We start from the raw sequence: 18,197 nt of genomic DNA, 5'->3' as shown, positions 1-18,197 counted from the left end.
TATTGGTGCGTCCATGTTAGTTTCCTTTTCAGGTAAAAAGTGTAGAATAAAATTTCCTTTCCTTCTTTTCTAGAAAATTTCCTTGACAGCATGTCTCTGCTGCATGGTGGTCCTATTCACTATTTCCGGCCGGCGTTGGCTGGAGGGTTAGGTGTGGGGGAGAGGGCTTCCTGCATTTCTATCTTTGAGTTTAGTTGACAGAATAGTTTTGTTAGTTATAATTTTCTTTGTACCAAAGATTCCTGAAGGGCCCTATAGGTCTGATGCTGTTTGCTTTCCTTTGTACTCCTTTGCATCCCACTCGCTTCACTCACTCTCTCTACCCGACTTCGTTCATCCACGTCCTCTATTCTGCCTCTCCCATCCACTTTCTTCTTCACTTTATTCAGCTCTCTCCCACTCTCCTCATCCACTCCCTTCACCCACACTTCTCATCCACTCATTTCACCCATTCCTCTCATCCACTTTCTATGCTTACTTACTCCATCAGCTCCAATCCCCTCACTCACTACCTTCCTCACTTTCCTCAATCTCTATCCTCACCGGCGCCATACCCAATTCTCTCTTCCTCACACTCTTTGCTCACCTCCAGTCTCCCAGTTCCTTCACGCACTGCCTTCTGAATCTCCCCCTCCCCCACCCACCAAAATATGTAAAAGGCTGCCCGCATCACTGCAAGCATTGCCTTTCTCTACCCGACCTTCTTTTTCAGTCACTACACAAATGTGCTTATCCTGCTTCCCCACTCTCCCTACATCATTCTATTCCTCGTGCTACTTCTTTTATCATCACCTCGTTATATCCGTATTTCCTCCCAGTCTGTCCCTATGCCTCTCACTCTCTGTTCCTCTGCCCTTTGTCCCTTCTGCACACCTTACTCAATATCACTCCTTTGATGTCTCCACATGTAGGGGATCACTTCTTCCTTCTTTCCTCTTTTCCCTTCCCCCTCCACCCTCCCTTTCTGTCTGTCCTTCGTCGAATTTCTCTCTCTCTCTCTCTCTCTCTCTCTCTCTCAATTCTGAAATGTCGCCAGTGAATTTGTACTCCTTCACATCGACTTTGGTTCCTGGTCCACCTCACTTATACGTTCCCTTTCTGTCATTTATTTTCTTCAGCTTCTTAGTTTTTCTCTTCCCCAGTGAATACTTTGTATTGCTTTATGCAAGGATGAAGGATCCAAAGGTTAGAAGCCCGCAAGATTGTTCCCTCCAAGGAAAAGAAAAAAAAAGACATCTAATGTATATACTCTTTTACTCTTTCCCTCTTCCCTTCTTACACTCCATCCTCTCGTCCATCTTCTCCTTCATTGTTCCTTCCTCTTTTCCCTCGCCTGTTTCCCTATTTTCTTTAGCTTCCTCACACAGGCTCCTCCGACCCTCCCTAGGGACTCATATAATCACGCCTGCACCCCTGATAATCCTATCATCTTCTCCAACAAGTAAGGAATCACTGCTTTCCTCCTCCTCGTATAGATTTTTTTCCCGCTTCCCTTCTCACCATATCCCCTTCCTCTCATCACTTATCTGTTTTTTCACTTCCTTCTCCTATTTCATTCCCTCCTCTCTCCCACATCCCCTTCCTATCTCCACTCGTTTTCTTTTATTACTTCCTCCTCTCTCTTCATCGTCACTTTTCTCCCTTATACGCTTACTATTGCAAAACCTCTTGTTTCAATCACTTTTGTTCCCATGTTGTTCGTAAGTGAGTGATTTTCAAGTGATGGTGACATCAATTGACCTCCTTTTCACATTCCTTTAAATTTCTACTAGGAATCGTGCTTAATCTGTTCTTAGTCTTGCCAAAGATAACTTCATCCGATCTAAATTAAGAAAAAAAAATCTCCTGGCTCCTTCCAACATGTTGTATAAAACCCTCTCCTCTAATTTCACTTTTCCTTCTCTTTTCTGCTCCGAAAGCTCCCTTGCTGTTTCCCCATCTGACAAACCTTAATTATATACGCATGCTCTACTCTTTTTGCCTCTCAGTTTACTCCAACGATTCCAGAACTGTTCGTCCATCTCTCCTTCCCTCTCGTTTCATATCTGCAGTTAAGATTTCTTGAGAGGACGTATTTTCTGCCCTCTTTACACTTAATACCAAAGGGGCATGCGGCGCTGATGGAGTCTCTCATGTTGCTTTCAGTAACTGCGCTTTCATAATGACACCCTACCTAGGCAAAACTTGTCACCTTTGTCAATATGCTCTTTCCCTTCAAGCTAGAATTTTGTTCTCCATCAGCCCGTCTTGGAGAAGGATGACCGTTTTCAGCCCTGTAGCTCTAGCCCTATTCCATTAATCTCTTGTGTTACCAAAGCCACTGTGTCTATCCTCAGTAGGTAAATTAAAAAAAAAAAAAAAATCAGGGCCTACTTCCTGACCGTAGGGATGCTTCGCTAGCAATCTTTTCACTTTTCTTTCATTATTTTTGGCAATCCTCCTTTCAAGACCTTAATGAATCGTTTCTCATTGTACTTAATACCTTAGGCTTTCGACAGAGTTTGGCACAAATCTTCAGTTTCCAAATCCCCTTATTGCGGTTTTTATCTTTATTCCTGTGCCTTAATCTCTGGCTTCATTTCAAGTTGTTCTTTAGTTGCTGCTGTAGACATTCACTGCTCTTTTAAAATTACCATCAGTGTTGTTCCTTAAGCTTATCTCATTTCACCGACCCTCTTGCTTCTATTCATCGATGACCTGAGACGCATTTCTTGTCTAGTCTACTCTTACGCTGATGATCCTCCCTTCGTTTCTCTGGTCGCCGCTCACACTGTCAGTTACAACAGTTCCTTCACAGATGATACGATAAGGCTGTAATACACTTGGTTTCTGACTTCTCTGTTACTTCTGACTAGTGTAAAACAAACGCGGTTATTTTTAATGCACCAAAAACTCGATTCCCTCATTATTCAGCCTGCGAACATTTTCAAAACGCACATACTTTAAAATTCAACATTAAACAGTTCAGTTCATCATCCGACAGTATCTTTGGGGTATACTGTATACGTTACCAAAGTATAGAACATTCACATTGTTTCCACTTCAAATCCGCCTCCCAGAGATTGGGTTAACTACAATGACTAAATACTCTTCATATCCCTGTGCATTTTTTTTTTTTTTACAGGAATCTTACTCGTCCTCACGTGGAGTACTGCTCTCATGTGTGAGACAGCTTACCATTTATGACTCTTTTAAGCCCAGCGGAGGCAAAGGCTTTTCGTGTCATCAGATCTTCTCCTTTTACATTTCCTTCTGCCTCTCTCTGTTAGCCGCACAGTTATATCTCGTTGCCTCAACTAAAACTGCTTCAGTGATAACTGCTATTTGTACTAGATGCTTGCATCCATCCCCGATCACTCGGGCACGTAACACCCGTCTAACAATGCATTCTTATTCCTTTCTGTCCAGCTTTATAATGCAAAGTTAACACTCCTTCCTTTCGAGTAGCCCTTTGTGTATGTGAGCGGTTAAGTCTGGAACTGTCCTCATTAGTCAATATTTTTATCTGCCTATGAATTCTCTCTTTTAAATCCAGAGTGATCAATATAAACGTTGTGTGTGTGTGTGTGTGTGTGTGTGGGTGGGTGGGTGGGCGGGTGGGTGGGTGATTTCTTACCTTTTCTTTCCCGGAAAGAGCATTCTTTACAGGCTCCCAGCTTTTGCCTCCTTCCTTTTTTTTCATAGAAATTATCCTCTCTATCCTTTCACCTTTCTTTCTCTTCAGTCCCATCCTTTTCCTCCCATGCCTTTCCCAACTGCATCCTCCTCTCTCCTCTCTTCCCCCTCCTTTCATGCTTTTTTCCCAGCCTCTGCTCTCTTCTTACCATCATTCTCTCTCCTCTCATAATATTCCTCATTTCTTCCTCTTCTTTCATCCTTTCCCTAATTCACCTCATGTTACTAACCACTCTCTCCTTACAACCACCATCTTTCCCTCCATATAGTACCCCTTACAAAACCTGTTTCGTCATCCTCTTTTCCTCAACCCCTCCGCTTTCTTCTTTCTCCACTCATTTCTTCTCTTTTTTCCTTCCTGCTGACTACTTTGCCTCCATTTAACCTCTCTCCCTTCTATCACCACACCAACCATTTTCCGCCTACTCTATTTGTTCAGTCTTCATTCATTTGTATTCCACTTCCTTCTTCTTACATATCATTCATTTCCTTACATCCTCCTCCCCATCGCCACATAACCTCTTGTCTCACCATTCCTTTCCCCTCCATTCCCCTTCCTCTCGTCTCTTCCCTTTCACATTTCAGCCTACCCAATCATTCTCCCCCTCAATCTACCTTCCATCACCACACCTCCCTAAATAACCCGTTGGTATCTCCTCAAGTGTGAAATCACCTTCCTTAAACTTTTCACCATTCCCTCCCTATGGCCCAATCTAACTTCACCTCTTGCTCTCTCTCTCTTGTTATCGCCTTCCCGTTCCTCGTTCCATAATTATACACCCATTCTCCCTCCACCCACCCTCCTTACTTCCGTTTAGGTTTCCATTACCACACTCTTTACTATTTCATTTTTTTATGACTTCTTCTTTCTTCAGTTCTTTACTTTCTTTTCCTCTTTTCTTTCTCCCTGCATCTCTCTTCCCTGTCTTTTCATCCCTCTCCTTATTTACGCCTTCCTACTGACCACATAACCTCTACTTACCCTCCCTCTCATCATCACACCTCCTCCCTCTTTTCCCTTCTCTCTTCTCAGCATCCTCTTCTCTCTCCCTTCCCCTCTCTCGTCAGTTACCTTCCCACTTCCATCCCTCCCATAGACCACTCGCTCTCCCCTCATTCTTCCATCATTACAAAACCTCGCCTCTAACCTTTTTTCTCTCTTCCTCAATCTCACTAATCTCCACAGCCCTTCTCGCTTTCTCCTTTCTTCTTCTTCTCCGTCCTTTCCAGTGACAACTATCTTTCCCACCACCATACTTCCTCCCCTAGTGTCCTTTTCCCTTCTCTTCCCTCTATTCCATCTACTATACCTCATACCAATTAATCTGGCCAGGCATGTATGGTAACACTGTTCTGCCCGAGACTCTGATTGGCTGGAGGTGTTTGTTCGATTTCGTTCTTGCCTTAACCGATACACTCTTTATTAATAGATGTGATACTGAGTTTTTTGACAGCACAATCGTCAGAAGCAATATGAAATCCGCTATATACTTAGCAACAATGAAATTTTCGCAGGAAGATAGAGATAATGAGTCAACAAAGTGTTACATTACAGTCCAAGCCAAGGTCAGCATTCGAACAATTCCTTTACGTTCCAGAAAGTCAGTAAAATTACAGAATATCAATGGAACCTGCTTAATCTAAGCATTGCTATAACACATATTTAAATTATAAGATCAGTCCGCACCCTTAAACCGTGCCACAACTCTGAATAATTAAAAAAATTCAAATGAAAATACGAGTTCTGCGGGGAGGAAGGCAGCTCAATCGAACAGCCACTGAGCGACAGCTGAGTGAAGGCGGGACGCATAAGTTTTTTTTATTTATGCGTACCGTTTTTCTTTATCATGGAGAGCTCTTTACCCCCCCCTTCCCTTACGACAGCATGCTTTCTCGTCATTCAGTCAATGTAAGTGTTTATATTAGGCGTTTGAGCTTTTATATACTGTGATAATAGAGAAGTTTTAATGAAACAATTTTCCTTTAGCCTACTTTGATGTTTAGCGATGTTTTCAAATTGAACTAAATTAACCGAGTTTGAGTGTATCATGAGAGAAGTCATTACTAAATCCTTCAGTGCGATGTTGCCTTTCTAACTTAGTTCAGGCTATCTATAGACGATTTTGTTTTAAGGAAAGGTGGTGTAGGGGTATAATATAGAGGCGAGTAAACAGGCTAGATATTTTTTACCTTTTAGCTATACATCGCCCCTTAGTTTCGAAAATTACTTCTTTTGACCATAATTATTTTAAATGACATCGTATCGGAAAGGTTATGATTATGTTTCCGAGTTTACTTATATGTAGGTTTGCTGGCAGGTATATTTAGGCACGATCCAGCCTGACTGTAACAGTATGCCTGGCAAAGACAGACCGTCGTTGAAGGACAGAGTTAGGCATCGGTATGCACCCACCAAGTACTTAAGTCAAGCCAGGAATATCATCCACAATGTCCACCAGTATTTTGAAAGTGAGGGATCATGTCTAACTGCTGCACATGCCGTTGAGAAAACGTCAGATGCAACTGGGGCTTCTGAAAGGACCGTCAGGAGGATTAAGAGTGAAGTTTTAATGTCACGAGATGGAATTATACACACACCACCTCCACGTTCAAGACTCTCCACTGTGGTAGGACAGACCGATGACTTTCAAAAGGACTGTATCAGGAGGGAATTACTTTCCTTTTACGAGCGAGGTGAGCTTCCATCATTGACGGAACTACTGAAGAGGGTCAAGACATCACCCATATCCTTCAATGGATCAAGGACTTCTCTACACAGAGTTATGAGGCAGATGGGCTTCAGATACAAAAAAGCAGAAAGTGGGAGAAGGATATTAATGGAGAGAGAAGACATCGTAACTGCAAGAAATGCGTATCTGAGAAAAATAAAAGGTAACAGAGATAGTTCTCATCCTCGCTCTGAAATCTACATAGATGAGACTTGGATTAACCAGAATATATGCGTTGAGCGATGCTGGACTGATGATGATGGGGTAGTTGGGCCTAAACTTAAGGCAGGGAGAGGAGCTCGATTCATCATCCTACATGCTGGTGGCCAAAATGGTTTTGTGCCGGGAGGACTCTTGATGTTTCGATCAAAGAATGGAGCAAAGGGAGATTACCACGAGTCGATGGACCATCAACGATTTAGGCAGTGGTTTCAGGAACAATTACTTCCAAACATCCCAGAAAGATCCCTTATCATAATGGATAATGCTTCCTATCACTCAAAAACCATCAATAAAATGCCAACAACCAGCAGTAAGAAAGGCAATTTAATTGAATGGCTGTCATCTGCCAATATCACATTTGATCCACCTCAAACAAAGAAGGAACTGTATTTTGTCGGCAAACAACATAAAGGGAAACAAGAATATGAGATAGACCAACTGGCCATGGAAAAGGGACATATAATACTCAGACTGCCTCCTTACCACTGTATGTTCAATCCTATTGAATTAATATGGGCACAGCTGAAGAGCGAAGTAAAGAAAAAAAACTCAAACGGAGATCAGTCCCTGAAGAGAATTGAGGAAATTACTCACGAGGCTATGAACAAGATTACCCCTGAAACTTGGCGTAGTTGCATCAGCCACACGAAGAAAATCGAAGATGAATACCGTGCCAAAGACATCGCACAATACCATTTGTTTGAGGAATTTGTTATTAACATAATTTCTGATACAAGTGACGAGAATGAAAGTGAAGATGACGCACATGGAGAAAGGGCTTAATATAGAGCACCAGTACGTAGCCTACACATTTTTTCAGAACACCCAATAAATCACGCTCACGTTTTATTTTTTTATTGATAACCTATTATGCCTGTTGTTTTAGCTTCGTATTTGTGTGTGTGTGTGTGTGTGTGTGTGTGTGTCCTTTGAGAGAGAGAGAGAGAGAGAGAGAGAGAGAGAGAGAGAGAGAGAGAGAGAGAGAGGACAAAAAAGAAGAAGATGTAGGTGGATATGATTATTTGTATTGTACATAGGCTTGCAAATAAACTGGACAGTGAAGTATATGTTATTAAATTCACGAGTAGTAAAAAGTGGAAATACCCTGTACTATTTTACATTTTAAATATGGATGCACGGGACTTACGTCGAATATGATGTAAAAATGAAAGGAATGGTAAAGCCTATCACTTCATGAAGAAGTTCAGAGGGGAGAAATTTTTCTGCATCTTTCGCATCCTCATACTTTCTAAATTAATCAAGTAATCAAATATCTATAGAGTAAACAAATAGAATACTTAATATAATTTGTACGTGAGAGGGTATATTAGTTATTACTACGATGTATAGTTCGTCTAGATATCGTGGTTATTACATTCCGATAACCAGTCAGGTTAAGGTCTCTGAAGTTTAAAAAGTCCGCCTTCACTCAGCTGTCGCTCAGTGGCTGTTCGATTGAGCTGCCTCCCTCCCCGCAGAACTCGTATTTTCATTTGATTTTTTTTTAATTATTCAGAGTTGTGGCACGGTTTAACCCTATTCGGTGCAACCCTTGGCGATTTCCCATACTTACGACCCTAGTATCGTGAAAAGAATCTTGAGTAATATTATTGGTTTGACGAAGTGAAAGGAACGCATTCGGACACGTCGGCGCCGTTGCAAGGTAACACACACACGTTTAACTATTATCAAATTTAAAATTAATGTAAATATCAAATGACCAAATATTTTACATTCACCAACGCTTATCATGTTTGCCATATATCAAAGTTGTAGGCTATATTTTCAGTCTGAGGGCTGCAGTATCAATAAACCGTTTACTGTTGTCTCTCTCTCACACACACACCATCCATAACATGGAAGCTGATAGCTTACATATCTTCCTCATCATCAACATCATCACCCTTCCTCCCTCACACTCACCACCTCCCATCTTCCTCACCACCACCTTCCCTCCCTCCATCACACTCACCACTATATTCCCTTCTACCCTACTCTCCCTGTCTCACTACCACCGCTTTTTTCTCACCACCATCTCTCTCACTCACTCGCCACCACTAATACTCTCCCTTTCTTCCTCACCATCGTAACTCCTAAACCTACTTTCAGTGGATTTACTACTAGGTAGACTAGTTGATGGAGAGGTAGCTATTAGTCAAGGAAATCTAATAATGTAAGCATGTAAATAATTTCTGGTTATACATGCAAGTATTTTCTTTTATGCAAGAAAGAAGGAACCAAAGGGCAGGACCTACAAATTGCTCCCTCCAAGAAAAAAACGACAGCAGAGCCAAATTCAAGATCAGTTCATTTCGAGATGCCTGGACACACTGTGTATGAAAGACTGGAGATCGTAGGCAGTAAGAAAAACAGAGATGGAGACAATTCCAGAGTTGACCTGTTGCATACATGAATGACTGGAGCAACGGTTAACTCTTGCATTAGAGAGTTGGACAGAAAAGGGCTGAGTTTGTTGCTAAGACGGGTGCTACGTGCCTGCCGTGGTGGTGGAGGGATGCAAGCAGTCAGTTCAGAGGAGCAGTGACCATTGAAGTGGCGATAGAAAAGAGACAATGATGCAACAGTGCCGCGAAGAGACAGAGGTTGAAGGGAGCCAGTAAGAGGAAAGTTAATGAGACGAAAAGTCTCCGACTCCATCCTGTTGAGAAGAACTGTGTGGGGAGCCTCCCCACACATGACAGCTGTGCTCTACACAGGAGCGAATAAAACCCGTGTATAAAGTCAACAACTGTGCAGGGCCGTGGGTTAGGGCTTCCTGACTAAAACCTCCCTAAGTGAAGAGTCCAGTCCTGCTGTGGACTAAAAATGGAAAGTGCATAATGATGATGATGAGAATACTACCATATATTTCTTTCTAATGACTGAATATAATATTTAGCTAAGCGAGTTTCAGCCACACTCAAAAAAAGTGTGGAACCAGGATACGGGACGAGGACCCAACTCGCCATGTATCCCACCAACCACTTTCCCCAACCTCCTCCCTTTAGAAAGTAGTTATTTATTTTTCAAATGTCATTACCACTACCGGTATATAATAATGAATTTATAGAAGTAAAAGATTATTCTTATTAATTAATTTTACACCTGTGGTGTGAGGACTGTGTTGGTGCGTGAGGACTGTGTTGGTGTGTGAGGATTGTGGAGGTGTGTGAGGATTGTGTTGATGAGTGAGGACAGTGGTGGTGTGAGGATTGGTGGTGTGTGAGGACTGTGTTGGTGTGTGAGGACTGTGGTGGTGTGTGAGGACTGTGTTGGTGTGTGAGGACTGTGGTGGTGTGTGAGGACTGTGTTGGTGTGTGAGGATTGTGTTGGTGAGTGAGGACTGTGTTGGTGTGTGAGGACTGTGTTGGTGTGTGAGGACTGTGGTGGTGTGTGAGGACTGTGTTGGTGTGTGAGGATTGTGGAGGTGTGTGAGGATTGTGTTGGTGAGTGAGGACTGTGGTGGTGTGTGAGGACTGTGGTGGTGTGTGAGGGTTGTGCTCGTGTGTGAGGTCTGTGGTGGTTTGTGAGGATTGTGTTGGTGTGTGAAATATAATTTATTCGTGAGAACAAAACAGACTCGACCTTCTCATGGACCCACTTCACGTATAACTAGGGAGTGAGAAACAGGTAATCCTTTATCATACAAATGGATGGCGAGTAAGAAAGGGCCGGGGAGAACAGGAGGTAGATAAGGCAGAAGGCGGTAGATGTACGGGAGATAAATGCTTGAAAAGGCATACATATTGCATAATAATTGCAAAATTCCACATCAACAGCCTTGTGCCTTACCTACCTCCTATTCTGCCTGTCCCTCTGTTGTATAATAAAGGTCTACCTGCTTCTCACTCCTTACAGCTGAAGGAGGTCCTTGAGAAGGCTGAATCTGTTGTCACTAATATATTATATAGGTATTTCTAAATCTGAGTACTGCAAATTAAAATTGAAGGGCACAGAGAAATATTTAGTTATAACCAATTATTCAAAGGGCATGGTAGCTCCATCTGCTCATGCTACGCCCCAACGAGTATTCAGAGCAATGCAATAACAAATATTCAATTATGAATGGTTATACCCAAAACATCATCAATATACAGTATAAATCAATAGTTATATATTCAGTGGGGCAGTCAGTCCCAAAATACTGACAAATTAGTCAGTAGACTGTCCTTCTGATGTCAGTTTATTAGTAATTTCCCAATGGTCAATCACTAGCCTATCACCGAGACCTTTGTCGGTCAGCCAGTCAGTCTCTCCAGAAGTCAGTCCCTTGATCCTTTGTTAGTAGTCACCACGAGAAAATGCAGCTGCCAGCCAAAGCTCCGTACATGCGGGGTCACCATTAAATTCTTACGAGTAGACTGTTAACCAGGAAACGTGCCAGTCTTTGGATTACTGAATCGCTTAGAGCAGCCTGTAGCTTCCTGGTTAAACCCTATATCTCTATTAACCGGAGAACAAGCTGTTCCCTGGTTAATGCACAGGCACAGTGTGGATATGAGGGGTTAGGTCCAGAGCCCTGCCTGGCGCTTTCAAGGGAGACAGCAGTCAATCAGGCCCCAGCTCCTTCTCTCCACTGCGAGACCATGCTCCATTTCAGCTGATCCACCCCCCGCAGCATCGACCCCTGGTAAGTTAAAAAGATCCCGACGGGTGCCAATTAATTAACAGGGCCCTCAGTGACCCACAGCCCGTCACAGGTCGAAAGAGTAGTAACCGTTAACTCGGAGCTATCCATGCCTATGCTCCTAATCTATGTATTTTCAGGCGGTATTTGATCCTACGCACTCGAACATCCTTTTTACTCTACACTTACAACTAATATAAGTAAGCTGGAGGATTCTTATGCTGCAAGATCCTCACCTTCCGTATCTCTATATACATCTATCATATAAGGAAATTTTTAAACAAAAATATAATCCGTATATAACGTAAACTCAGTCATAAGCTATACATATTCGCAGACATGCATATTCATTCTTAATTTCCAAAACAAGACTTTCACTGATTGGGCATGTTACTATAGCATTTCATACATACTTTATTTCAATGCTGCTCACAGGTGTGCTTGTGACTTACTTGACATTGTTCCGTGGACGATTTTACTTTAGGGCGATTCTGAGTGTATCCTGGGCCATAAAGACACTCCAGGCATGAATGACACGTGCCGCTTGCCTGACCTATTCTCATGTGTTACTTCTGGGACGGCCTCCTCTACATCTCCCTGTCCGAGCATCAGATTCATCTTAGCTATTGTATTCCTGGTCAAACCAGAAGCCTGAACTTTTCTTCTTTCAATTTGCGGATTACACAATGCCTTCACTAACTGCCAGCCATAGGAGATTGAAGCAATTTTTCTTGGGTCCTGATTATTATATAACGAATAAATTGTCTGTGAATTTACTCTGGCAGTGTCGACAATGTAGCCAAGGGCATTCACTGTCCATCTTCTAGATTTAGTGTGTACTGTATGAAAACTTATTCTCTGATCCATAATGTCAGTGCCTCCTTTAGTGAAATCATACAATTTAAATATAGCTTCTTCTTCTTTTTTTTTTTTTCAGATCATCATCCTTGGTAATGCCTAATATAGGGGAAACTGTGCTCAGAAGTAACACATTTTTCTTACCTTTGCTTTTGGTGGGTGTTACATAGGATTCAGTGTCATTTCCTCCCCTTGTTTCTTGCAGTAAACTTGGTATGACCTATCTTCCCTTTCTGTGACTGTCTTTATCTCTGGTGGTATGCCTTTCCTAGTAGAATCTATAGTACCTAAGGCTGACATACCTTGTGTTTGAAGCCACTCCAGTAACTCTATACTGGTGTACAATCTATCCAGGCTAATAATCCTACCTCTAAGGTCGACTGAGGCTTGTAACTGACTTAGAGCTTTCACTGTTGGGACTGTACCGCGTATGTAGTGTGGTCCTGGCTCTCCAGGTTTACCTGAATATACAGCTGTCCTAAAGGTAAATGGATATCTAACAGCATTAATAGATTTATATTGGAGGCCGTAGAGTACGGGTTTGCTCTTATTGTAGTCTGAACCCTATTTGTGTTCTGCACCCATACAACGTTTCATCAGTGGTCAAGAAGTCACCTGGCTCTAACATGAACAATAATAATTACTGAACTGTTCAAAAAGCTCCCTGATTGCTGCAAACCGATCGTGTACCCATCTCTGGTGTCTGGTATCAATGTTGATCGTGTACCCATCTCTGGTGTCTGGCATCAATGTTGTTCAAAGTTATGTTGGCAGGTAAGAAACCAAATCGTTTTACAGACATGACGGCTCCAAATATTGGGTGACCAAACCCTTCCATGGAGAGACGATTATAGCAATATTTATTTTGTCCCAACAAGCCTCTTGGATAGAGCAGGCCAAAAAAGCTTTTCAATTCTATGGCATCAGTCATGTTGACGTGTGTTGGTATTTCAGCACTGTCAGTATTAGAAATTTCGGTAATTATGCCTTGTGTTAGCATGGGTTACAATACCATCAATCATATTAGATGTTATAAACAACTCCCATGCCATTATTTCTGTATTAGCTGACCTTGCCTCTCCTAACAAACATCCTTCACTAGGCAATACCTTCTCAACAGGCCTACCTTCTGTATGATTGGTCCATGTTATTGACTTACCGATATCTAATTTTCTCTGGGGTTTCTCTAAAATGCAGGTATATTCCCTGAGCTCGTGTGGCAGGACAAATTCGTCATAATTTTGTTTGTTCAAGCATTGGTCCAAAGAAATGATTAATCTATTTCTCACCAGTGGCTTTCTGTTTCTGAGTGGTACCCACTCTTCTTCATTTTGTCATTCTGATCCTCATCTTCATCATCGCCCTCAGCTACTCTGTCCAAGGCAAGGTCATCATCATCATCATCGCCAACTACCTCTTCCAAGTAATCTTCGACTGGGTCGTCAACATAGTCGAAAGTAAAAGCCATAACTACATCCGTCAGCACATCCACCTCGTCCCCTAATTAATTGCTAACTAGGGGTGGGCGTATCGATACCAAAGTATCGATACTTTCGATACTACCCTGGTATCGAAAGTATCGATACAAATCGTGAGGTATCGAGTATTTTGAGTACTTTATATAAATAATTACATTTGAGTAATATATTTTATTTCCTCACACTTTCTCCTGGCACTTTAGTCACTCTCATACGTCTGGCATCACATTACAGTACTGCGGAGTCTCTGGTTGGGGGATGAATCGGGGGGAGGGGAGCAGCGTTCATAACAGAAATTTAATAACAGATTTCATATGGAGAACAGCTACTGTTATTTTAAGAGGCATAGTATGTCACACTATTAATGATATAATAGTTTAATCACATTGGCAAGCACAGTTATTAAGTAGCAGACTCGAATTTCCATTTGTTTTGTACCATGTCCAGTCCACCGAGTGGCGACTGGCGAGTGCTACTCTAGACACGTGTACTGGACGAGTGAATAGTGCTCGTGCACTTCCTGTTCAAACTTCAAAGTTCGTGTGGTTGTTGGTATAGCTGGACACATGAATTCGTGTTACGGCCCAGGTGGAAGATGCTAGTGCTCTTCCCTCTTGAGCAGTGACTATTGCTTGGCACTTGCTTGCCATTTTTATCCCAAATAATGGCTTCTGCATCTGGTATGTTCTACTGGGAGATAAGGATCTTATCATACTGGGAGGAGCTATGCACCTTCCACCTGGGGCTGTACCACGAATTAATGTGAACAACTATACTTATTACTGGTAACCACCATATTTATTCTCAGGTAAAACAATAAATCACTTCAGTTATTAAACAAGAGTGACAATGGCCTCAAGAAATGTGAGAAAGCGAAGTGCGGTGTGGACATACTTTGACGATGGTGATGAAACCTCTGAGAAAGTGATTGTGTCACATATGTGGAGAAAGAATTGTGCATAGTGGTAACACTAGTAACATGATTAAACATTTGAAGATTAAGCATCGAGAAGAATACAACATTGTTGAAGTTAAGCGTAAAAAGGAAGCCCCAGGTACCTCCAAAACCAGTCAACCTTCAGTCTTGGAGAGTTTCAGACAGTCAGGAAAGTATCCAGGTTAGTATAAATTTTTCGGCATCACTTTAGGAAGATCTCACGCCCCTTATTTCTAATGTTAGGAAAATAGTAGGATAGGCCTGACTACGTGCCAAATTGGATGTGAAACTCAAGTGATACAGTTTTTATCTTGAATATGTTTATTTCTGTCAGCTCCCCTCTTACCATCATCCATGCATGTTCATGAATTAAATTTTTTCACCATTGAATAAACCTCTTGCCTTTCCTAGATCAGGGAGTGTCAAGAATCTTTTAATTTTTTTCATGCAAAGGGAAAAATACAACTAGTTTCTTTTCATGACTTTGTTGTCAGTTTTATGAAGGTTTGGATATTGCTTGTAACTTTGTATATTTTATTGTGTGTGTTTAAGTTACATGAAGTGCCTCTTTCACACTTTACTATTCACAACTAGTCGGCCTATAACCTAGAACACACTTCCTCGGCATACTTTGAGTCTTTCTATGATCTGAACTTCTTCAAACACCTGTACACAGACCGTTATGATTTTATCTTTTACAAGAAAGGAAAAAATCTAGTAGCATGACAAAGCTATTTCTGGATAATATTTACGTTATGTACTCCAGGTTATTTTTGTTTTTTGTGCTTAAAAATCTTCAAATACTGTACCATTATTTCATTATTTCTGTGAAAATTTGTCTGCAACAATTATTATTTTTCAGTTGATAGGTTAAGTTAGGTTAGGATAGGTTAAGTTAGGTTATGTCAGGTTAGATTAGATTAGGTCAGGTCAGGTTAGATTAGGTCAGGTTTAGTGAGTTAGCCCTATAGTACATCAAGATTGTATGAGGAGTAGGGGGACTTGAAACAGTACAAGAAAATATTATTTCCAACAATTAATAGTTGCAAAAAAAATTTAAGATGTTATTTGAACTTTTGAAGATAATCTAAGAACAAAAAGAAAAAATGGAGTACGTGTTGTAAATATTTACCCTTTACCCCATTACTTATTACTGAGGGCTCACCCAGGGCAACAGCTATAACTAAGAAACTTTTGAAGCTGATAACCATTGACCTGCAACCAATCTCAATTGTGGAGGATCAGGGCTTCCAAGAATTTGTCCAGGAACTTGATTCAAGATACGTAATCCCAAGTAGAAGGTCCCTCATGCGCACAAGCCTCCCTCAGTTATTTCAGACTGCGAAAGACAATGTAAAGTTAACTATGGCAGATGCCAATGCCATTACCTTGACTACAGACTTATGGACATCTAGGGCAGGTGAAGCATACATATCTGTGACCAGCCACTTTATTGATAGTAACTGGATGCTCCATTCACATGTTTTGGAAACCACAAACCTGCCAGGTGAACACACTGCTGATGCAATTGCAAATAAACTGAAAACCATTGTTGATGACTGGGAGATTGCGGTGAAAATATTATCTGTAGTTACTGACAATGGAGCAAACATGGTAGCTGCAATTCGTCAGTTAGGTTATAGACATATACCTTGTTTTGCTCACACCCTCAATTTAATTGTAAAGGATTCACTGAAAGAACATGAGACATTAGGCAAAGTGTTGCAGAGGTGTAGCTCAGTTCTAAGCTTCTTCCATCACAGTAGCAAAGCATCAGACAAACTCAAGGAGATTCAAAAGCAACTGAGCTTACCAGAGCATGAATTGATCCAGAGTATTGAAACACGATGGAATTCAGTGTTTTATATGATAGAGAGAATTGTTGAGCAAAATCAAGCTATCACCACTGCTCTTTGTCTTCTAGTAAGAAATTCATTTTGTATTGATCAGGATGATTTGCAGGAGCTTAAAAAGGCGATTGCAGCACTGCAACCCTTCGAAGAGGTAACGCGAGAAATCTCAGCAGAGAAGTATGTTTCAATATCTAAAGTAATTCCTCTCACTACACTACTTATGAAAGCTTCTGCAAATCTATCAAGATCAGACAACGAGTTAGCAGGCTACTTGGTGCAGCAGTGTAGTAGACGCTTTGCAAATATAGAGATGAATTACCCGATAGCAGTCAGTACATTCTTAGATCCCAGGTTTAAGGGCCTCCCATTTAAGAGCAATGAATCAATGGAAGTGGCTAAAACTAAACTAATTCGTGAGCTGCAGACAGAAAGACAGGATCAGTCAGTGCAACAAGTAGATGGATTGAGTCCATCAGATGAGTCAGTCCCATCAAATACTGGTATTTGGGCAATGTTTGACAGTGCAAGGGAAAGGTCACAGCAGGATCGTTCTGCATCTACAGAGGCTCATGTTGAAATAAGAAGGTATGTTGATGAATCCATCATCAGTAGGCTGGATGACCCTCCTGACTGGTGGAAGATGAGAGAACTAAATTATATAAAACTGAATATAATTGCTAGGAAATATCTCGGATTAGTTGCTACATCAGTTCCCTCAGAACGTCTGTTTTCAAAAGCTGGGCAATTAATAAGTGACCGACGAAGCCGCCTGAAGGGAGAAAACGCAAACATGATCTTGTTTCTGAACAGTTATCTTAAGAAATAATTTTACTGTGGCTGAAGAGAATAATTATATTCTCAGTAACCACAGTTTACCCTCCTGATTTCCACTGACTTGCCTTTACAGTTCACAGTCATATTTTGAAGTTAATGAGGTAACCTCTGTTATACAGAAATACTTAAGTTTTGTTTGAAGATATACTGCAAGGATGTAAACTTTTTTCCATATGGAGATAACACTGCTTAAATTTGGTTGTGTCTTTGTGCTATTATATTGCAAGGAAATAAATATATATCTATATATATTTCAAGAATGCATTTACTTATTTATTTCCTTTCTTAACACAAATGCCACATTGATTTCAGAAGAAAATAAATTAGGGGGAGATGAAACCAGGGCTGGAGGGAATCCAAGAGAGAATATCTCTTGAGGATCTGCTGAATGGTTTTCACCCTGAGGGAGGGAAATTATCCTAAAGGAGATCTTGAGAGTGGAGGATTACCTCGTAGAGGCCTCCTCTGGTAATTTTGAGTAATCTCCTAAGTCTCTCTTTTATTCAGTCTCTCCTAGTAATTGATTCACAGAGCTGACTGACAACAAGGTAACTATATTACTGCTAGGTGAACAGGGAAGAACATGTGATACAACAGGTGTGTACAGAAATGCTACACCCAGGTACTGACCCCGAAACCATTTGATTTAGTCGGGCACTCTAGCAGTGTGCTGCGGGGACAACAGAGAGAGAGAGAGAGAGAGAGAGAGAGAGAGAGAGAGGAGGAAAACAAACTACTGAAGGCTGTTGTATCTTCAATAAACCTGTCACTTCATCTTGACCAGTGTATAGAGTAGCTGACTGTATAATGTATATAGGCAATTTATTTTCTGTAATGTACTCGAAATAAACGATACTGGACACTATAGTACTCGGTATCGGTACTCGATACTTCGATATTAGAGAGGAAAATACTCGGTATCGTATCGAAAAAAAATCAGTGGTATCGCCCATCTCTAATTTAGGGGTGGGCGTATCGATACCA

General features: G+C 41.3%; 2 protein-coding genes across 2 annotated transcripts in view; both read left to right on the top strand.

The window, feature by feature from the left end:
* The first annotated feature begins 6,029 nt into the window (after positions 1-6,029).
* On the top strand, positions 6,030-7,409 carry LOC145390361 (uncharacterized). The gene has a single exon (XM_080265311.1). The coding sequence runs from the start codon at positions 6,030-6,032 to the stop codon at positions 7,407-7,409; it is 1,380 nt and encodes a 459-aa protein (XP_080121437.1).
* A 7,159-nt stretch (positions 7,410-14,568) lies between these two features.
* Positions 14,569-18,197, top strand: part of LOC145390360 (E3 SUMO-protein ligase ZBED1-like) — a 55,071-nt gene continuing 51,442 nt past the window's right edge. Inside the window, exons 1-2 of the mRNA XM_080265310.1 lie at positions 14,569-14,707; positions 15,704-16,964. Coding sequence (XP_080121436.1) covers positions 14,569-14,707; positions 15,704-16,964 — 1,400 coding nt within the window. The remainder of the gene's footprint in view (positions 14,708-15,703; positions 16,965-18,197) is intronic.

Source organism: Coenobita brevimanus, chromosome 14 (genome assembly GCF_032717465.1).
Source record: "Coenobita brevimanus isolate Jiangsu-jjx chromosome 14, ASM3271746v2, whole genome shotgun sequence".
Classification (NCBI taxonomy): Eukaryota; Metazoa; Arthropoda; class Malacostraca; order Decapoda; family Coenobitidae; genus Coenobita; species Coenobita brevimanus.
This window is presented reverse-complemented; position numbering and strand designations above follow the sequence as displayed.